At 44.7% G+C, this 22500-nt stretch overlaps 2 protein-coding genes across 3 annotated transcripts; both read right to left on the bottom strand.

Annotated features, from left to right (window-relative positions):
• Positions 1-1291: 1291 nt before the first annotated feature.
• On the bottom strand, positions 1292-3855 carry H2BK1 (H2B.K variant histone 1). Its single transcript, XM_071215350.1, has 2 exons — positions 3589-3855; positions 1292-1565 (listed from the first exon to the last, which is right to left on the bottom strand). The coding sequence occupies exons 1-2, from the start codon at positions 3718-3720 to the stop codon at positions 1449-1451; spliced, it is 249 nt and encodes an 82-aa protein (XP_071071451.1). The 5' UTR covers positions 3721-3855; the 3' UTR covers positions 1292-1448.
• Positions 3856-6494: 2639 nt separating this feature from the next.
• Positions 6495-21903, bottom strand: ABCF2 (ATP binding cassette subfamily F member 2). 2 transcript variants are annotated; one of them, XM_004458291.5, is made up of 15 exons: positions 21747-21903; positions 20872-21073; positions 16061-16273; positions 15435-15617; positions 15151-15322; positions 13182-13277; positions 12181-12283; positions 10861-10956; positions 10550-10669; positions 10365-10454; positions 9842-9952; positions 9159-9221; positions 8766-8894; positions 7828-8031; positions 6495-7184 (listed from the first exon to the last, which is right to left on the bottom strand). In XM_004458291.5, exons 2-15 carry the CDS (start codon positions 21029-21031, stop codon positions 7047-7049), a joined length of 1878 nt encoding a protein of 625 aa, XP_004458348.1. In that variant the 5' UTR covers positions 21032-21073; positions 21747-21903; the 3' UTR covers positions 6495-7046. The 2 variants fall into 2 exon arrangements, with proteins under 2 accessions (XP_004458348.1, XP_058153989.1); XM_058298006.2 differs by having other exon boundaries at positions 21317-21747.
• Positions 21904-22500: the final 597 nt, after the last annotated feature.

A 22500-nucleotide genomic window follows, 5' to 3' on the forward strand; every position in this document is an offset into this window, starting at 1 on the left:
ACAGGCTCAGGAGACCATTCTTTGGAAAATACAAAACATAGCAGCAGCAGTCTGACTTGGGTCAGCTGAGGGGTGACCTATTTGGCTCAGCATTAGGTAGGGACTTAGGAATGAGCCAAGCAAACAGGGAGAAGGGAGGAAGCAGTAAGAACTGAGAAACAAGGAATTCTCAAACTTTAATGTACATACAAATTACCTGAGGATCTTGTAAAAGATGCAGAGTTTGATTCAAAGATTTGATATGTAGACAAAGACTCTGCATTTCCAACAAGCGCCAAGATCCTGTATATGCTGCTGGCTCTGTGAATCACACCTTGAATAGTAAGGTATGAAAAAAATTGGGCTAGAGGGTTGAGGGTCAGAAGCCAGATTTCCTGGACCTGCCCCTTTCTTGCTGTGTGACCAAAATATGGATTAGTTGTCATCTCTTAGGATCTCACTGGGAAGTGTTTAAGAAGACACTTGTGAAGTACATAGCACTGCATCCCAATGTCAGCCACTACTAGAGGGTGATGCCTTTGCAGTACAAGTTGAAGATGACAAGCTCGTCTATCCAATTACAAAGGAATGTAGGACTTCAGATTTGTTCATTAAATCCTGTCCCCTCACCCCACCCTCTCAAAGTTTGGAGGAGATTTTATAGGTCACATGCCCACAAGAGGCTCTCAGAGAGAGAAAGCAAATGTGGTCAGATGGTAAGTGGTGGATCTAGGTGAAGGACAGATGAGTGGTCACTGCAGATTCTTGCACTTTTTCCGTAGGTTTGAAATTTTTCAAAATAAAATTGGGGGGAAATGAGTCTAAAAAACATCTCCACCAATTTGTTTGGAAATTAAGGGAAAGAAAAACAAGAGGGTGGGGGGAGAGTGCAGTAAAACCTCTTACTGATCTCAGCACGTTATTTCCAAGTTGGTTTAGGCCTTCAAGTTTTGTACCTTAAAGAAGCGATCTTTCTGCCCCTGAGCCAGCAGCACAGTACCTGTCATACAGGACACAGTGGTAATTTGCTGGAAATGGCATCGCAAAATCTTAAACTGTTAGGACTGAGAGCAACCTTGAAAGAGTTCACACAAATGAGGAATTTCAGGCCCAGGGAAGTTATGATGGAAAGAGCCGGCAGCAAAGTCAGGATTTTAGTGCAGATCCCAAGTCCTACTTCAGCTCAGAACGGGTTAAAATACTCATCTGTTTAAAAAGCACTACCACCTTACTAATGAATAGTAAGCAGCCAAAAAGTGCTGCTAACTCTTCTCTCCAGAACACACCCATCTTTCAAATCACCACAGTACACTGGAGCAGTTCACCCTTTATTTATGTTAAGGCCTAGGTTACTTGGAGCTGGTGTACTTGGTGACAGCCTTGGTGCCCTCAGACACAGCATGCTTGGCCAGCTCCCCAGGTAGCAGCAGACGTACTGCTGTCTGGACTTCTCGGGAAGTCAGTGTGGTTCAGCCGGAGTACTGGGCCAGCCGGGTGGCCTCCCCAGCCAGCCTCTCAAACACATCATTCACAAAGGAGTTCATGATGCTCATGGCCTTGGAAGAGATGCCAATGTCAGGGTGCACCTGGGAGAAGCAGCAGGACCGGCTTGTTAACACAGGCTCTGCCCAACTCCTCAAACCTCAACTGAGTTGGAGCCTGGTAGAAAGTCAGAGGCAGGACTGCAAGAGTACCTCACTGGCCTCTGCGAGACATGGAAATAGGGATTTTTTCCCCCCAATATCTTCCAATCCCAGGAAATAACACCATTAAGTTTCTTGTATGTAAGTACACATAAGCATCTATATCAACAAATGTAATCAGTTATAGGTGCATCTCACTTTTCTCATTCATGCAACTGCATAGCTTTTCATAGCATGGATAGAATGATAGTCTATATGACCCATTCCTCTAGTAATGGAAAGTTAGGGGTTTTGTTTTTTGCCATTAGATGGCAATCTATAAGAAGCACACACCTTTGAAAACCTGTATAAGCATGATGGTTAAATTCTAGGGTTTGTGTACTTGCTAATTTCCAAATTACTCTCCAAAGAGCATTTTCATAGAACACATGTTCAACATCAGACTAGGAGTCAGGGGACCCAGGTTCTGCCTATAGCAGTGCCATGAAATCACTGACCTTGAATAAGGCACTTGCCTTGTCTGACACATATAAGCTTTTAAACTAGATGATCTCCAGCAAAACAAATGGTAGGGACCTAATAATATAATCCTTAAGTGTAAGGTAGACATTGTTAACTTTTTTTGTCAGAGGGGAGGTAACTGCCTGAAGACATACATCAGGTTCATGGTGGAGACAACCAGAACCCAAGGTTTTTAACTCCTGCCACATACATACTCCTTCTACCACTTCTAGCTGCCATAGATAGGAGAAAATCTGCAGTCAATACAAGGTTAAACTAAATCTCTTCTGTTGCCATTGTAACCTTAATATCCGTAGAGTTGCCTGAGTTAAAAACAGCTGCTATTCTCAGCAAAAGTGATTTTTGCAATGTTTGGGTAAAGGGGTAAACTTCCTCAGTAGCACTCTTTTCTGCAAGTCAACTCTGATCCAATCCTTTACTCACTGATTTGTTGCCCCAAAGGTAGACTAAGCTGCAGATCTCAATATAACCTTCTTCTACCCTAACTTCAGGACCCTTTAGTCTGTCTCCTGGCACCATAAGCAATTAAAGCATTCGATAGCAACAGGCTGTCAATTTACTAAAACTGCTAATGGGTTTCAGACTGGAGACAGAGGTTCCCCTTCTGCAGTCATATCTAATGGAGGGTTAAAAATTTTAGGCAGGTTGGAGAGATCCAGGCCAGGCAACAAAGAAGTCTCTACCTAGACACAGCTCTGCTGAACAAGGCAATGGCTTTAAGGCTACATTGCTCTGGATTCTCCAGACACATTGGTTGTTGGGATACCCACTGGTGCCCAAAATGTTTGTCAATGTGCTATATCTCAAGAGTAGATGTCTCTCATCTGGCTGGTAGGACACACAGAGAGTGCCTGGAAGCATGTGCTGTATTAGAATGGGACAAGCAAGAGGAGTTGTAAGGGGAACCCAGCCTCTGCCACCATCAGGTTAAACAACAGTGTCTTTAGGGACCTAAGGATCTTCATTCTATGTAAGGAGGCCAATACCTAAACCCTTCAAAGAGTTGAGCCCTGCTTGTCTAGATATCCCTTTTTAAGCATTCAGTTCACACTAATTGCTTCTCTGTGCAGCCACCACTAATACCATGTGTTTAGCACCTGATCATCTAGCTTCAGCCTGGCACTTCCATGGGACCCTTTGTTCTTTAATTATATCCTACCTCATGTTCCACATAATCTTGTCCAAAAGTCATGTAGACTTCTGGGTCGTGGTGATGGGAACACATTTTAAATGTTTCATGCATATCACAGGTACACAACAGATGCTGAGAGCTGTAGGGACCCTCGAGATCAAGCTCAAATAGCTGAAAAGCAGAGGCCTGACTTTTCTGAGGCCACCTGCCTCAGTACTAGGTCTACAACCCAGTCAGGACTCCCGGTTCTGTTGCCCTCTCAAGTACTTTTTGCCACTGTATTCCACACACACCTTTGCTCCCCACTCTCACCTGCTTCAACACCTTGTAGATATACACTGAGTAGGTTTCTTTGCGCCGGCTACGCTTTTTGGACTTCTTGTCCCCAGAACTACGGCCCCTTCTGCCCCTAGACTGCTGCTCCTGTCCAAGCTCAGTGCTCATCCTCCTGCTCCACGTAACAGCCTCCTCCCACTCCTTGGAACTGCTTCTGTGGAGTCAGCTGCTCCACCAGGTGTGGCTGGGATTAAGCACCTAGTTCAGAGAGGTAGCAGGGGAGGGGCTTGGCTTAACACACTCTGGGTTCTTTTTTTTTTTTTTTAATTCATTTAAAAAAAATATTAACTGGGTTAATTCTTGAAAGAGTAATTCCTCCTTCCTCTCCCCAAGTACTTTCCTGTCTCAGGGTAAGAAAGCCTTCACTAACCCCCCACCCTGACCCAATTATCTCCCAGTGTATTTACATACTGGTTAAAGTTCCCACACCACCAGCAAATAATTATTGAGCAACCACTGTGCTCAGTTTGGCTCACTGTACTGGGTAGGCACAGAACAAACACAAGGCATTCTCTCCCCATAGAGCCCTGCCTACAGTTGGAGAGACAAGACTGATTCACATTAAACAATCAGAGAAGAGTAAAAGAGCTGAAGTGTGAGATACTAAGGATAAGTACAGGAAATGCTCAGAAAAAAATCTGTGAGGCTTTAGCCAGAGGCTTTATGGAGTAAATGGGGATTTGAAGGGATCTTGTAGAATCGATACTATTTAACTGGGGAGAACTGGAGAAAGAGAAACAATGTGAAAAGTACAGAGTGGAACCAACATGTGCAGAGTACAGTGAGAGGCTGAACTGAAGAGGATGGAGCAAATGTGCTGAGCTTGGACTAGATGAAGACAACAGGAAACCATTGTAGATTGGGCAGTCTGACATGGAGGGTGTTTAGGATGGACTGGGGAAAGAGGAAGCAGAGAAATAAATGGATGTTCTCCATAAAAACAGATCATGTGGGGGTTTGAGTGTGGGAGCTAGCTGCAAAGGGAAGAAAAAGGCCATCTTAGATGGATAAAGTGAGTCGTCTCACAAAGCACCTAGGTGTGAGGAAATATTTCAAGTTCTTGACTTTTGCGATTAAAGTATCCTGGAGCGACACGAAAAATAATAGGCTTGAGGGAAAAGAGGATATTCAAAATCAAGAAAGGTGGGGAAAGAGTACCAAAGACAAACATCACCTGTCAGTAGGTGAAAGCAAGCTAAGCACCCTGAGCAACCACAACCTCATTAAATTTCTCTCTTCACCCAGTTTTGAGCATCTGGTCACATTTTACATTCTAAAGAAAACTAGGAGGGCAATTCTTAACCCTAAATAAGAAACTGTTAGTTTCAAGCATTTGTAAAAATATATAGTGTGGGCTTTTTTAAAGCATTCTTAAAATTGTCAAAATTGGCTGGCTTCTTTTTTGACAAATAAGTTGATTAGACTATTTTCATGCCTCCAGATTCTAAGACCTCCCATCCATTAGCACCTCAGATACACTACTCTGGAGACCCCAAAAGGCTTAAAATGGAGTTCTTAACAATAATACCCAAAGACTTATTTCCTTGGCTCAAGTAATAGATCTTCTCACCGTTCCCCTTATCCCAATTGTACACTCTCCAAATACCATTCTCCCCTGAACCAAGTCCCTGAATACACAGGACAGACTTAATCAGGCCATTTTCCTCCAGGTCCCACTTAAGGAGCAAAGCCAGGCAACTCAAGGATCGGGTGAGGGGAGCAGTCATAATCCCTCACTCCACACTTGGCCTATCTAGGTGTCAGCTGCAGCTTCTCAGCAGATGCTGCCCTCTTGCTGTTGTTCCCCCTGCCCAGGACAACTCTGGGACTTCCTGACCATCTGAGGAGAGCCTACTCTTAGATCACAAATCCACCTTCCTAGGCAGCTACCTACGAAACTCCCCTCCCTTTTGAATACTTCTGCGTAGCCTATCTCATAATTTAACATCTGATTTATGTCCTGTCTTCTTTGCTAATCTTGTTGGATTTTCTACTAGATTGTGAGCTCCTTGAGGGATTAGACACCATCTGGAACTTTTTTTTCCCCTCACATAGTCTTACATATACTATAAATACTGAAAAATCATGACTATATATTTTCCCTATGGAAAGATTGCTGAGGTTTGAGGTGGAGGGATAAATACAAATTGGTAATTAGAGTCTCCAGTACGCCTGATGGGACAAAGGCTAGAAATACTATTCAAATTTTTTTTAAAATTAGAGGAACTATGGAGAGACCTAGTGTGGAAGTAAACTGGGACAATGCAAATGAAAATTAAGGCTGTGGGCAGGTAAAATAATAAAATTTCCTATATTCCATCAAGAACAGTGGTCACAAACTTCATTATAAAAACACAAGTTTCTGGCCATTTCTGCCTCTCTCACTACTAGATAAAACCAACAGGCCTGGAGCCCAGGAATATGAATTTCTACCAAGTGCTCAAATATCAAGATGCAAGAGAGACTCAGACCACACTTTGAAAAACAAGCTCTAGGATAGTGATTCTCATGGTGTGCAGCATCCCCCTCGTCAGCCCAGCAGCAGTCTGTTAGTAATATTCATTCTTGGCCTCACCCCAGGTCTACTGAACCAGAAACTGAGGCAAGGCACAGCAATCTGTGTTCTAGCAAGCCCTCTAGGTGATGCTGATGCACACTCAAGTCTGTGAACCACTAGCTTAAGAAAATGTACACTTTCAAGTCAGCAGAAGGCAGAGGAAGTTCTGGACACCTACTCCCCAATATCCAGTTTTCACTTTCAGTTCCTACAGTCCACATCTAGCCCACTGACAAGTGCCCCAGCTCTTGCTGAGGGGAAGGTGAATTTGGTTCTGCAAGGAGGGGAATGAATGCCCCTGAGAGCTAAGAAGGTAGGAACCATGGCTGCTTCTTTCTTTATTTGGACACTTTGTGGATGTCACGCAGTTCTGGAAGTTACACTGTTAAATAATTATTTAAAAACCGACCAGGCCTAACACCCTGGTCAAGAGCTCCCAACCAGAAGCAGAAAGGAATGGGGCTGGTGGGGCTGGGGGTATTCCTCCAACATCACCAAACCCAGAAAAAAGAGGATCCTAAGCTCCTTCATGGGCCAGGTCCAGGGCTTGGGCCCTTGGGTTAACCCTCAGGTGCCTCTGGCTGCATCACTATCCAGGTAAGGTAACTGGTAAGGGACTAGAGGGAATGGCCAGCTGAGTCCAAACATGGACAAAAGTAACTGGAAGGAGGATGGGAAACGGACAGGTACTGTCCAGCTGTGAATAAGATAACAGAGTGCAGCTAAGGCAGGTTGAGGGGGCCAGGGGGAGAGGCTGGGGGGAGCAATATTGCAGCAATGCAGGAGTGTAGCCCCAGGGTTCTGTCCTGGGCGTCTGGTCAGGGTAGCAGTTGTTAGTCCCCAGATGGAGCTCCTGACCCAAGCCTGGGCAGAGGGCTCACACATTGTGGGTCCTCTTGGTAAGCTGGGGCTCCTCATCTACCAGCTTGGACTTGAGGTGCTCCTTGTAGGCCAGGATGTCCCCAGGCCATTTGGTGATTGTCTGCTTCTCACAGACCCAAATTTCCTGGGCAACCTAGAAAGCAAAATCACAGACTCAATCCTGGCCAGGCCACCCCCTTCCCAACCATACCCAGAAGACTGGTTTGAGGGGATTCCAAGAGGAAATTCCACAACACTACCCCTTACCCCCACTCCATATTCAGCTCACAACCATTAAGTTCTTTGGGATGGTTTAATCCAAGGATACTATAAACAGCAGACTGTGAAGCCTTCCAAATCAGAGGGCTACAATGTCACCCCAGTTCCTTAGCTGGCCTAGATCCATTCAGAGGCTTCACTCTAAGCTTTCTTTTCTCTACCCTCATCTGTCCTAAAGCTTCAGAGAAATGACAAGTAGCTTTCCCACCAATGACTGGTGGTAACCCTTTGTAATCTAAATTCTTCTCAGTATACTATTACTGAGCTGAAGGATATTGGGACAACTAGTAAAAGCACCCTGTTCTCTACCCAACCTGAATTTGGCCAACAATGCCAAGTCTGCTAACATCCCCAAAGAGCCCTCAGATTGATACTCATCACTCCTGTCTGTGCCCTGAGTCCCTTTACTGAATTCAATCTACATGTATTAAGTGCTCTAATTGTGCCACAACCCTGCTGCACCCAACCCTCTCATAGATGCTCTCTTCTATGCTCACATCCCAGCTGGGAGTCCTCACCTGTTGAATGAGCCTGAAATCATGGCTGACTAGCATCATGCCACCCTCAAACTCATTGATGGCATCTGCCAGTGCATCGATGGTCTCAATATCCAGGTGATTGGTGGGCTCGTCCAGGAAGAGCATGTGAGGGTTTTGCCAGGCCAGCCAGGCCAGACACACTCGGCACTTCTGTCCATCTGACAGGTTCCGGATCGGGCTCACCTGAGTGGAACCACTATATGTAACATGGCGTTATCCACAACCACACAGCATGAAACATCTCTTTCTCCATCCCCGGATCCTTTATTAATAGTACTGCCATTTAAAAAGTGAGATTCAGAAAGATCCAATATCACATAGCAAGTTGGTGGCACAGCCATTAGTTCCCCTAGGCCTGAAAGGGATAAATCTGGAAATCTCAAGCCCTTGCTATTACCACTTCATACCTCTCACTCTGTCTCAGCCCTTAAATCTTAATGAACTGGAGCAAACTAGTGGATCTTCAGTTCCAGATCTGAACCTAGGAATCTGTGTTCTAGGTTTCACTTTTCCTTGCTCTCAAACACTGTGGCTCATCCTGCTTTCTGCATTTCTGCCTGGGACCTTACTAAAACTTAAGGGAATGTCAGAGACTGGCACATGCAGCCTTATCCCTTCCTCATAATAAGACCAAGATGCTACATTGCATCTTGGGACTAGTAAGACTTATCAGGATTGTTTTGATCCCAGAAAAGTTGTCCAGGGCTAAACTTGAATATCCCTTCCTTCCCTCTTCTGTTGCTCTCTCTATCATAACAGTAAAGAAAAGGTAACAGGATCTTCAGGGCATGGAATCAAAGAGGGGAGACTTTTGGGAGTAGCTTCCAAACCTGAGTTGCCCAGACACTGTCCTATGACCCATCCAGCCAAAGTCTCCTAGTTATCTGAGGTTCTTCCCCACATCCAGCTCCACTGACCTGCTGTTTCCCAGTAAGACCATATCGCCCAATTATCTTCCTCATTTCTTCCTTCTCCTTGATCTCAGGGTAGCACTTCATCATATACTCCAAAGGTGAGAGATCTAAGTCCAGCTGCTCTTGTAAATGCTACAGGAAAAATGGAACCCACCCAGGTGTAATGGTTGTCTTGCTTCAAAAGGAACCCAAGGTTACCTGCTGAGTAACTCTCTACCCCAGGGAATACTGCCTCCTCATTGTGGCGACCCCCAGGGTTTTCCAGGCATCTGTTTCAGGATTCAGGAATAAGCAGGTAGGAGCTGACTGGGTTGAAATTCTTTGGGGGAACTAGGGCTTGGCCAGATGTAGCCCCTTTCTACAACCAGGGCAACACCCCCAACCCTAGGCCTATACCTGATGGTAACGCCCTATCTTGACATGAGAGTGTTTTCGGATCATCCCGTCTGTGGGTAGCAGCTAGAAAGAAGAGAGAAGTAAGTGGAAAACATGCACATACAAAAGGAAACCTAGTTGGAAGCAGACACTTGTTCATACTGAACAAGACTCAAATAACTTCCAAAACAATATACATCACCACCTCATAGACTGCTATTCTGGCCACTCCAAAAATGTTTAGGAAGATATACTGAAACAGATGTTCTTAAAGCAAGCAAAGATACAGTGTAACTTATTAAATAGTTATTGAGCGTCTACTATAGAATGCACTATGCTGTATAACAAAGAACTTGGGTATAGATAAAATATACATTTTCTAAAATACTTATCTCTCAACTCACAGTCCCTCCTATATTTGGAGTGCTCTGATTGAAAACATGGAAAAATGCTGAGACATACACATGTATTCTCTGCCTCACTTACCACTGCTCCCCACCCCAAGATGGCCCCAAGCCTTAGCACTGCCCAGCAACATTTTTTCTCATCTACCTGCTGCCCCTCCCCCACCCCTTTCAGGAGCAGGTTCACCACCAGGGTGCTCAGGCTTTCCAAGAGTAGTGGCCCCTGAATCTTTTCCCTGTTCTTTGGACAAAGGAAGCACCTACTCTTGCATACAACCACACCCCAACTTGGCACCATACCTCTCCAGTTAGCAGTTTCAAGAGAGTTGATTTTCCTGCTCCATTGGGCCCTACGAGAGCCACTCGTGTATCAAGGTCAATACCAAATTCTAGATTGTTGTAGATGCAAGGCTGCGGTAGGTAGTAAGAGAGATATGAGCACGATGCTAGAATACTGATCTACCCTGACAGGCAAACCATCTCCCCACTCCAAATCTCTAGTCACCAGTGGTGATAGTGATGGTGCTAGTGGATGAAGGAATCAGCCCTTATGGCAGACTCCAACCTACTATCTTTACCCTGCCAACTCAGCTCAGTAGTTTCCCTTCCAAGTACTTGAAGAAGGGCCAGTGTGAGTACTTAGATGATGCACCTGAGCTGCCAGGCCTGAAAAATCCCCCTCTCTGCATGGGGTTAGTATGTGTGGTCAGTGAAGAACATGAGAACCTCTCAGCCAGCTGACACTCATTTTATAAAACACATTCTCCAACCTCCTGACCATCCACATGTATATACACACACAGGGTGCATGGCCTGAACTTACCCCATCTTTTGTATACTTGAAGCTCACATTTTGTACCATAATGACAGGTGGAGGGATCTTGCCACATGGTGGGAAATAAAATGACAGTGTCTAGAAGGCAGAGAGGGCATTTCTCAGGTCAGTTCCTTTCTTATCCACCTCACCAAAGCCCTTAGGCCACCTAACCCTGCTCAATCAGATCCCACCTTGTCACTCACGACCCTCTCTGTCAGCCCTGATGCCATCATTTTCTGTAGCGTCTTCTCTTTGCTCTGGGCCTGCCGGGCCAGCTTGGCACTGCCATGCCCAAACCTAGCAATGTAGTTCTGAAAGAGACCAGAAAGAGGGCTTGGAGTCTGTGTAGGATGTCTAACAATTCATCTCAAATCCAGGGTAAGAGACAATGAACAGAACTTCTTCTGACCTCTACCATCCCCTAACTCTCCAAATATTCTCATTCAACTTTCCTGCTTGTTTCAGATTATAGAGTGTGAGTTTGGTTCCACAATCACACTACCTTCATGTGAGCTATCTGGTCTTGCTCCCAGTGAAACCTCTTCATCTGGTTCTCCTCCAGCTCCAGCCGCGTCTTCACATACTGATCATAATTACCCTGCGGGGAAAAATGCCAGGTGAGGCGGGTAGCTCTGGCCTCAGTTTCAGTCCTGAGTTCTCATCCAGAGTTTAGGGGGATGAGGTATGGAATGAACTTGCCCCTGGCTATAAGGATGTACAGTAGAAAAGAGGAAGTATATTAAAAAGCACATCCTAACCTAGAATCTGAGGTCTTTTAAATTTGATGCTTATTTTTAGCCTAGCCAGATCTTATATCCAGATCAAGTGCTTAAAGATATATGTGGCATTGGAAGTAGCCCTGAAGACCATGGCAGTTATTGCCACATGAATGTTACAAGGCTCAGAGCCTTTCAATAGCGCTTCCTTTTACTCCCTACCCCTAGAGCCTGAAGCGCCATACAGATTATAAGAACTGGCCCCCAGGTTTGACTAATTAGTTTAGTCAGCACCTGGCAAACCCTGCAAAACTGGACTGCCATGGTTTCTAACCACGAAAAACTGGATTCAACCTAAATATCCATCAAAAAGGGCCCAACAAATAAGCTGCAGGGTATCCATACAATGAAGTCACTAGGCAATTACTGAAAATAATGAGACTTATTTATATATACTGATATAAAGAGCTGTTTAAGATACGTTAAACTAAAGCAACTAAGGAATAGAACGATTAAGCTTACAACTGTATTAAAAAATGGAAAGACATACATATGAAATTTCCTATAAACACTTGTAAGTACACTGGACATTTCTGGAAAGCTATCTAAGAAACTATATATATTAGGAAGGAAGATAAGTTTTATTTTCCAATTTCTATTTGAAATGTTTTTTAAAATATAAAAAATGAAAAGGCAAGGCACCAAAGTGTGCTGTCAAGACTCTGCCACTCTTCTGTGGTTATGGAAGGAGGGGTAAATTAATAGTTGACTCTCATGAAAAGGAGTTAAGTATCTATTCAAGAAGGCGAGGGGAGGGGAGCAGAGCAGGGCCTGCCTGGGCACCATGAAAAGTCAACCTGTTGCAATAAGGCAAACATACACCATGTGCACAGGGTGCTAGACCATGGCCTATAGCCTGAATGCAATTTCTTTGGCACTAAAACAAAACAGGTTATAGGACAGGACTCACTGTCCATATCTTTTTATAGCAATAGGAAGAAAGGTGCTAAGTCTGTTTTCTACTTTTTATTTTAAGGAGAACTTCAGAGATTGTTAGAAGCATAGAGATATAGAGATTAGTATGAGAGAAGTTGGGGCCCACTCACCGTATAATACTTCAGTTTCTTGTTGTGCATGTGAATGATATTGGTACAGACACCATTCAGAAAATCCTGGGAATGGGAGACGAGGACCAATATGCGCTTAAAACTGTAAAGCCAAAGAGTCAATCAGGGAGATGCTCAAAAATGGGAGATGGCCCGCAACATATTAACTGAGAATCAGGTCCAGAATATCTCCACCCTTTCTTTTCCTAAGACCTGAGCACCCTTAAACTTTACTGTCACATTCCCAGCTCTCAGCAAGCACCTAAGTCATTATTGTGCAAACTATCTGTAGGGATACTTTGATCCTTTCAAAGTGTGGTAAGAAAGTCTGAGTTTCCTCAATCTTCTTTTCTAATTCTCAAAGGACTGGAGTGGAAATGGTAGTAATAGTGATGGCCAAAAAAAAAAAAAATTGTATGTATACTTATAAATGTATGTAAAACTGTGGGAAGGAAAAACTGGAACAGATTCCATAAAGGACACCATGCTCTTTTTTTTTTTTTTTTTTTAAGTAAGACACTAAGTCATTGTAAAGACCATTAAAAACATTCTTAAAAAGTTGGTACAATATTCTAGGTTATTCAATTCTTTAGCCTAGGATCATTACTTTTGTCACTACATCATTATCTTAGAGTTCAGACCTTTTTATGTGATAATATATATATATTATATATAAAAACACATTTAAGAATAAAACTTAAGGCCTTAAATGAAGACATTCTATTTTAAATATGTGGAAGACCCAAAAAAGGTTAAAAATAAATAAAATCAACAAATAAAAGCTCTCATATTTCAAACTAAACACAAACAAAAATCAATCCTAAAGGTGCTTACCATTTTTTTTTCAATCTGGCCTTCATTTTGGCCCTCCTTCAGTTCTTTTTCTCACTGCTCTTATCCTTAGTACAGTTTCTGGGTATCCATTTCCTTTGGACCCTGCTAAAGCCCCCACCAAGATCTACCCATTCCCAACTCCCATCCCCTATTCCCTGTCCCCTTACGTCTTGAGTTCTTCTTCCAACCACACACAAGCATCTAGGTCCAAGTGGTTGGTTGGCTCATCCAGAAGGAGCATGAAGGGTCGAATAAAGAGGGCTCTAAGGACAAGAAAGGAGACAGGGAAATCTCAGTACAGTGAGTGCTTAGAGGTAACCAACTTGCCTGCTCCACAAAATTCTGATCAGACCCTGGTCTGTGTCCTGAAATCAATTCTGGGTCCAACGCCTCAGAGGAAAGAGGAGAACATGAAAGGAAACCAGAGTTGAAGAGCAGAGAAGATAAAAGGGTAGAAATTAGGGTTTAGAAGCACAGGGATGATTTAGTTCAGAAAGAAAGTTGTAAAGGCCCTTTTGAGGTCTCAAGTTTTTACACTGAGGCTGGTGACCATCAGGAAGACAAAAGGATACAGAAGAAATAGATTAATAAAGCAAGAAATACTCAGGCTAGACTTCTTGTGGGGTTGCCTGACTCTAATGAGGAGGCCAAAGTATCTTTTCTTAAGAGTGGAATCTCAAGATAGTAGAAGCAAGGGAATAGATTCTAAAGCGCTGGTGCCCAAACACCTGGGGAGCTTTCTAGAAATAAGATTTCTACATATCAGGGAAGCGGACTTGGCCCAGTGCTTAGGGCATCCGTCTACCACATGGGAGGTCCATGGTTCAAACCCTGGGCCTCCTTGACCCGTGTGCAGCTGGCCCATGCGCAGTGCTGATGCGCGCAAGGACAACAACAGAAGCGGGCAAAAGAGGATGCAGCAAATAGACACAGAGAACAGACAACTGGGGTGGGGGGAAGGGAGAGAAATAAATAAATAAGTAAATCTTAAAAAAAAAAAAGAGAAGACTTGCTTTAAAAAAAAAAAAGATTTCTGCATATCATCTTCCAAAATTGACGCAATAGATCTGAAAGAGAACTTAGGAACTCTACATTTTGAAAAGTTTCCTAGGTGAATCTGAGGCAGCTAACCCTTGCTAGCACTTGGGAACTACAGCTGGTATGTTCTAAAGCACAAAGTAGCAATTTTATAAAGCGGTGCATCAAATTTCATCAATATACTTAAGAGAATGGTGGGGTAAGTGGCATGTGAGGAGCCAATAATTTAGTTAGGGAGTCTCAGGTGGGATTACTGGGCAGGAAAGATGGTCTATAGAAATTTAGTTTGGGTCCAGAGAATAGGAAAGACAAATGTCTTAATAATTGTTTAACATTTTATCTCCGTAGCAAGAATGAAGTACAGAAGGGGTGGAAAGGGAATTAGAAGACCTACTCTGCCATTTTACCTAGGCCAGTCCTAGGATCCGTAAAAACTATGCCATAAAAACTAAGTGGTAGGGAAGCAAACTTGGCCCAGTGGTTAGGGCGTCCGTCTACCACAAGGGAGGTCCATGGTTCAAACCCCGGGCCTCCTTGACCCGTGTGGAGCTGGCCCATGCACAGCGCTAATGCGCACAAGGAGTGCCGTGCCACGCTGAGGTGTCCCCACGTAGGGGAGCCCCACGCGCAAGGAGTGCACCCCATACGGAGAGCCGCCCAGTGCAAAAGAAAGTGCAGCCTGGCCAGGAATGGTGCCGCACACACGGAGAGCTGACACAACAAGATGACTCAACAAGAAGAAACACAGATTCCCGTGCCGCTGACAACAACAGAAGCAGACAAAGAAGAACATGCAGCAAATAGACACAGAGAACAGACAACTGGGGGGGCGGGGAGGGGAGAGAAATAAATAAAATAAATCTTAAAAAAAAACAAAACTAAGTGGTCGTTCTTGACCACTTCAGTTAGGAAGCTCACGGCGTAACTCACACATACCACTCCCTCTCCATATTGTCAATGTCTGTGCCAAAAGTGTCCCTGGGAACCTTACTGGCCACTGAACTGTTTTCCCATTTTAAATAGTTCCACTGGAGAGAACATTCAACCCTGAGAGAGATGGAGAGCTCCGAAAGGATAGGGGAGGAGGAAGGGACTTACCGAGCAAGAGCAACCCTCATTCTCCAGCCCCCACTGAAGTCTTTTAGCTTTTTGCGCTGCATAGCAGGTGTAAAACCCAGTCCATGCAAGATCCGCGAGGCCCTCATTTCTGCCTTGTCAGCATCCAGCTCCTCCAGGCGCTCATATAGCTCCATCAGCTTCTCACACTCCGCTGTAGGAAGCAGATGACCTGTAAGGCTCCCTGGGGCTTTCCCTGGAGAAAGCCCACACCCACTCCACCTTAGCCAGGCCCAGGCCACCTCCCGCTGGGTCTGGAGTCCTACCATCCTCATGTGCCAGCCGCTCGGCCTCCTTCTCGAGCATGGCCCTCTCTGTGTCAACTTCCATCACACACTGCAAGGGTGTCTTGTCACTTGGGGGCATCTCTCGAGTCAGATGGTAGATGTCAATGTGCTCAGGAATGGGTACTTCACGTTTCCCAATAGCAGAGAGCAGCATAGACTTTCCTATGAGGGGCAGATAAAGGATCAGGGAGAAAGAAGAGGATACTCAACATAGTTTTCTCAATCATTCCATACACCAACTCCTCTACTCCAACCACATCAAGTATCCTCACCTTTTTTATAAGTCCATTACTTCCTTTCATTTGTTCATATCCTACTTCTCCCCATTCTTGAAATACCTTTCCAGCCTTCCTCCAACTCTTGTCTCTGTGAAGTCTTTTCACTTACCAGCCTCTTCATGTGCCAACCTCTTCAGCACCTACTGTAACTACTCATTTGACACCACATATTGCTCAGTATCACTAGTTCCTTTTCTGGGGATATCTGGTCTCCCACCCATATTGTAAACGCCTTGCTCTGAACATAGCAGGTGCTACATAAATACTTGCTGAGTGACAGATGAGCCAAGGAGAGATACCTCCCACCTTGCCTTTCAAGGGTCTCACCAATTCCATTTAAGCCAATAAGACCATAGCGACGGCCTGAATTTAATTCCAGTTTGGTGTCGCTGAGCAGCTCCTGACCATGAAAGGTGAGTGAGAGGTTGATAATGTGGACATCAGTACTGTTGGGGTGAGAGGCTAAGACACCAGTGACAGCTCGAGCAGCAGCTTTCTTCATCTCGAAGTCCTCCAGCTCCTTGGTCAACAAATCCATTTCTGGGGACAGAAAAGCAGTTTGGGAAGAGGGCTGTAAAACAGGCTCAGCTCTTGCACAGAGGCACATCTTGAAAGGCCTGGGCTCAAAAGCATATTGAGCAGACCTTGGTTAACAAGGATTAAACAGTATATATTGCAGATGGATATGCTCTTAAATATCTTGCTTTCTTGGAATCTTTTACATGTCCTTTCAATTCTACCTTCTCTTGTTCTTATGTGATATAAATGCCATGTAGGGAATAGTGAAAATCCCAAATTGTCCTCTGTGAGTGTGTGTTAAAGAATCAGTCCTAATGCCCCAAAGAAAGCAGATGCTATAGGACACAATCCTCTAATCCCATGATCTGAGGAGCTTCTCCATGAAGTTGTGCTTCTAGAAAGGACCAGTATGAAAAATGCACAGAGGGATGGAAGCAGGGTGGGCTGAGAAAATAGAAAGTTACCAAGTCTGGAGGGTTTCAGAGATATCAGACAAAGAACCGGCTGCTCTCCTTTCATAGTTTTTCAGGCATATTACTTCTTTAGGCTGTGAAAAACTCTATATAATGGCTAATAATAATTGGCCAATATTTATTCAGTGTACTCTGTGCCTGGGACTGTGCTACATGATGATTCACCATCCAATTTAATCTTCATAACCATTAAGAGATATATACTTTTATAACCCCCATTTTATAAATGAGGAGGTTAAAAAGACTAGTGACAATCAGAATTTGAACCAGGGTTTATGTGACTTCAAAGCCCTTATGCTTAACAATTCATTATACTATCTTTCCATAAAGCTAAGTGCCCAGAAGTATTATTGAAAGTGGGACACAAATGGGGATGGAGGGAGTTTTGATAAGCTTCATGCAAAAGAGAATGAAGGTGATCTATTTATTATTTCAGGAAGGAGTCAGGAACTACACACAGGTTCCACTACTGTGAAAATTTTGTAATTTCTTACTTATTTTTGGTCATCTTTATCCATTTTTGCTTACTGACTGCAGGAGAGTCCTTGAAATGAGAAGAGCTGGTCCTCAGGAATAGCAGAGATTGGGTAGAGGAAGGAAGAGAAGTTGGTGCTCTCCTTCAACAGCCAGCCTTGGGGAGAGCAACTCCTCCAAGGAACAAAGTACATGGCCATGGTTAGTCTTAGGTCACTCTTAGAATATCTCATTAGGTTAGGAGAGGAACAGTGCTGGTACCATTATTCACCCTGCTGCTAAACCTGCTCTGCCTGCACGGAGCCAGAACTGAGGGAAAGGACTGCACCACGAGATGAATGGCAGTCACAGTACATTTCCTCTGTGTCTACCTCAGCCCCTAGCAGTGTTACACACATGAGTGCTTGCTGAGTTTTTCTGAGTCAAAGTAAAAAAACAAAACAAAGCTTTTGACTGAAGGGAGAAATTAAAATAGTCCCTTTCCTATAGAGATAAGTTACTAGGCTTCCCACAGTCCCACTTTGTGCCAATCCCTGTTTTAGATGCTGAGATGAAGCAGGGAGAAGTTTATGGTCTAGATCAAGGGTCTGTAAACTTTTTCTTAAAGGGCCAGATAGTAAATATTAGGTGCTGTGGGCCAAGGGCAAAACTGAAGAGTATTATATAGGTAAATATTATTATTTATAATATTATTACATAGATACATAATAAATAAAAAATATTTACTATCTGACTCCTTACAGAAAAATGTTTGCTGACCCCTGGTCTAGATCTCACCTTAGGTAAGGGTAAGTTCAAAATTAAGGGAAAGCTATATACCATTTTTCTCTTGATCTCTTCCAGTTTACAGCATCTATAACCTAATCTAAGTCATTTCCTGAGCTTCAAAACTAAGAGAATTAAATTGACCTCACTGTCCTAGCCTATGGTATACTAGAAAACAAGCCCAAAATACAAGTGAATAGAATCAAATAAATAAAGGATCTTGGGATAAATTTTATCTGAGAAACTACTGGGGACTCCAACAGAAGTCTCTTTCCACTCATCCCCCAAACAAGAGAGCTCACTGTACTCAAACATCCTTGTTTTATGGGCCAGGAACCAGCTAAACTCTAGGGCTTGACATAAAAAGTCTCATATTCTACAGAAGATTGAAATGAGTGTCAGATATCACTTTCTTTGATATTTATACTGATTTTCTCATCCCTTACCACCAAGAGAAGGTCATGTGGCAATGGCAATTAGTAAGGGTTGGAATATGGTGATCTATGAAGTAATACCAAACCCAGAGGACCCAGCTTTGGGAAAGGGAGCTAATGATCAGTCAATTAAAAAGGCAGACTCTGCGGTGGCGGACTTGGCCCAGTGGTTAGGGCGTCTGTCTACTACATGGGGGGTCCGCGGTTCAAACCCCAGGCTTCCTTGACCTGTGTGGAGCTGGCCCACACGCAGTGTTGATGCGCGCAAGGAGTGCCCTGCCACGCAGGGGTGTCCCCCGCATAGGGGAGCCCCACGCGCAAGGAGCACTCCCCGTAAGGAGAGCCGCCCAGAGTGAAAGAAAGTGCAGCCTGCCCAGGAATGGTGCCGCACACACGGAGAACTGATGCAACAACAACAAAAAAGAAAACACAGATTCCCGTGCCGCTGACAACAGAAGTGGACAAAGAAGACATAGCAAATAGACACAGAGAACAGACAACCAGGGTGGAGAGGGAGGGGAGAGAAATAAATAAATAAATCTTAAAAAAAAAAAAAGGCAGACTCTGGTTCCTGGTAATAAGGAACGTTTTGAGATGGCTTGAAAGAAGACAGACTTCACATCTGAGAATCTTAATGCCGTACGCAAAGAGGGTCAAAACTAAAGACTCCACATTATTGATATGGGAATACTACAACTAGGTTCCCTGGAAATTTGTAAGGGTAACAGTAGACATGGTCTCAAACTGAGATTCAGTTTTCTAACTTTCCAGTTCATTCAGAAAGTACCTATAGCACGGACAACTAATATTGCTTAAGCATGTTTCTTGAAGGCTTGGAGGGACCCTGTCTCTCTCCTTTAGAGACCACAATTTAGCCTGCTCCATCATTCCCATCATTCTTAACTTCCCAATCCTGCCGTACTCTGAGGAGGAATAACTTCCCTATGGTATGGTGTGATATTCTAATATCACTTTCATCCAGAATTCTTATTTTGGAAATACTTCCTACCACTCAACTCTCCTTTCAATCATTTTAAACTCTTGCCTTTTTGGAATTCCTACCAGTGTTATCATAATTTGCATTATTAATTCTCCTTTCTTTCCTTTTAAACATTTACTACCTATAAGAATGATCATACAAAAAAGTATTACTAAAGATGTGGTCCTTACAATCAAAGATCAATATAGATTAAGAAACAGTAAGAGAGAAGCAGATTTGGCCCTATAGATAGGGTGTCTGCCTACCACATGGGAGGTTCAAGGTTCAAACGCAGGGCCTCCTGACCCGTGTGATGAGCTGGCCCACGTGCAGTGCTGATGTGGGCAAGGAGTGTCGAGCCATGCAGAGAAGCCCCACACGCGAAGAGTGCACCCCGTAAAGAGAGCTGCCCTGCGCAAAAAAGGTGCAGCCTGCCCAGGAATGGTGTCGCACACATGGAGAGCTGATGCGGCAAGATGATGCAACAAAAAGAGACACAGATTCCGGGTGCCGCTGACAGGAATACAAGCGGACACAGAAGAACACACAGTGAATGGACACAGGGAGCAGACAATTGGGGGGGGGGAAGGGGAGAGAAATAAAAAATAAATCTTTGAAAAAAAAGAACAGTAAGAAAAGGTAAATAACAAGATAAGATAGCACGGAAGTATAGTGAATGGAAATATTGAGGTCACGTTTGATTGGGAAAGACTTTGCTATCTTGGGCCTAGAGGAAATGTCAAATATCACTAGCACAACAATCTTGGTATTAGAACGTGGTGTGCAAGAGGACAGACATAGCGTCTGTTCAAGGGACAGTGAATAGTCAGTCTGGATGGAGAAGGCCTACTTAGGAAGTTTTCAGAGGACAGGGAAGAAGACTGTGTTCAGATTACCAGGGACTTGGAATATTCTTTATCACATACTGCCTTGTTTCTCCATCTAAACAGTAAATTATCTGAGGGCAAACTGTGTTTATAGTGCCTCAGTGTGTAACACCATGCCTAGCACTTGAGAAGTGCTCAATAAATATTTTTCAAAATATAAATATTAGAGAGACAGCTCTTTCACAGGAAAAACCCATAAAATAATTCATAAATTACTCTCTTGTTGGTACAGTCACTGCCCTGGCAGTGTATTAGACAAGTGTATAACGTGTCAAAGGGCCTGGCACACCAGCTACCATGTGTAGAAAAGAGAAAATGAGAAAGAGTCAGGAAAACTGACATCTTCCTTATAGTCTAATAGGCAAAGCAACAAAGCATCTCAACTCCCATATTTGCTTGCCACTGAGTTGTGAGAAACTTGTGTTTAGTTTCCTTGATAAATAACGAGGTGGCACAAGCTCCAACTCTACTGGCTTGGTTCATCACGAAAAGCTCCACGGCATCAGATAAATTTTCCATTGCCTCCAGCATCAAGATTCTCACTCTGGGAGGGACAGGCAGCAAGATGTAGCAACCATCCCAGGAACCCACATCTCCCTCAATTCACCTGTTGTCTCTGTGCCATTGGCCTCCTCATTTTTCTCCTCTGCCACTTGTGGTTCTGTGACAGCATCACCGTTTTCTTCATGTCCTTTTCTGGGCCGCTGTCGAGCTTTGGCAGCTTCCTTCTTTTTGGCTGCCTTCTTCTTGGCCAGGTCAGAGGGCATGGTGATGAGCCACAGAGGTGGACTGCTGTCCTTTCCAGGAGACTGAAGGAAGGCAAACAGATACCCCAAAACGCTAAGCTTACTTACCAGTAAGAATGCCTGGTACTTGATCCATCCCTCTCAGGAATTTGCCTATCGTGCTCCGATACCTAGCTCTGCCCCTGCTTAGTCTCTCCCAACTTTATCAACAGTATAGCAAACCAATTCTGGAGATCACAGCCGCTCTTCTAACCTTAGCATCCCTTCCCTGAAGCTTGATCCACCAAACCCCATTGACTCCCTTACTTTGAAAACGCTCCTTCTATCAGGGCCTCGAGTTAGGTTAGGGGTCAGATTCTGTCCCGAGCAGAGGTCCCGTCTCCGGTTTCCCCACAACTTGGCTCTCCGCACTCCAGCTGGCCACTTTACTTTCCCAGGCTTCTTCCTCCCTTTCTGGCTCGGGTGTCCTCTGCGTCGCCCCCTCTACACTATCCAGCCCAGGATCCAGCTTCTTTCCAGGATGCACTCGCCCTTCCCTCCAGTGAGTCCCCTAAGGGTTTCCTCACTCGCCATCTCCCGAACCCTCTCCCCCGCCGGTCAGCTTCTCTCTCCCTTAGTCCTTTCTTCACTCTCACAGCCTCCTCCATCCCGGCCCCATCCCTCCTTCTAAGCTCAGTATCCCTCGCTCTAACCCGCCAGCCCCCTTGCCCCGCGTGCTCCCTTCCCTTCAACTTACTGGGCCTCGCCGCTTAGCCTCTGTCGCAACAGAGCGGCTTCTTCGGCTCCTCCGCGTGCGGCCGGCTCACCAGCCAATCACGGCCTCAGTCGGCTCTCGGCGCGGCTTCGCGCAGACTCCTGGGAAGTGTCGTCCTCGCGTGGCTGCGGCCAAGACTAAGACCCCTCCTAGGAAACTACCACATATCCCAAGGGGCTCGGTCCTGCGTGAGGTCATCAGGATGCGCGCGGCTCTGGGGGCATTTGAGTCCAAGAGCCTATCCTGTACGCAAGCTTCAAGGACAAGAAACTGCAAATCCCAGATTGCTCCTCGGATAAGCGGGCTGGGCCTTCCAGCCTTTACCCCACCTCTCTAAAATCCGTCGCGCTGTGTAGGACATCGAATTTGTAGGGCCGCCCACGGCGAGCGACTACACTTCCCAGCATTCGTCACTCGAGAGTGGGTCGGAACAATGCGGAGAGAAGAGGACGGAGGAAGAAGGAAGCGAAAGGAAAAGGGAGAAGGAGGAAGGGCGAGGCGGCTGGAGAGAGAGAAGCCGTAAAGGTGGAGGATCATTACAATGATGCTAAGAACAAAATTTCTCTAAAGGAAGGGCGTCCGAAATTTTAGAGGCTGATTCAGTGTTAACCAAACATTTAGAAGGTGCTGAACGTTGTTTCTGAACCTTGGCCGCTAAGCCTAACCACCCCAGAAATGAGAGTTCTCATCAAAGCCGTGTAAGTTTGGTGGGAAGAGAACCTAAGTAAAAAAAACG

The sequence above is a fragment of the Dasypus novemcinctus genome, chromosome 5 (assembly GCF_030445035.2).
Source record: "Dasypus novemcinctus isolate mDasNov1 chromosome 5, mDasNov1.1.hap2, whole genome shotgun sequence".
Taxonomy (NCBI): Eukaryota; Metazoa; Chordata; class Mammalia; order Cingulata; family Dasypodidae; genus Dasypus; species Dasypus novemcinctus.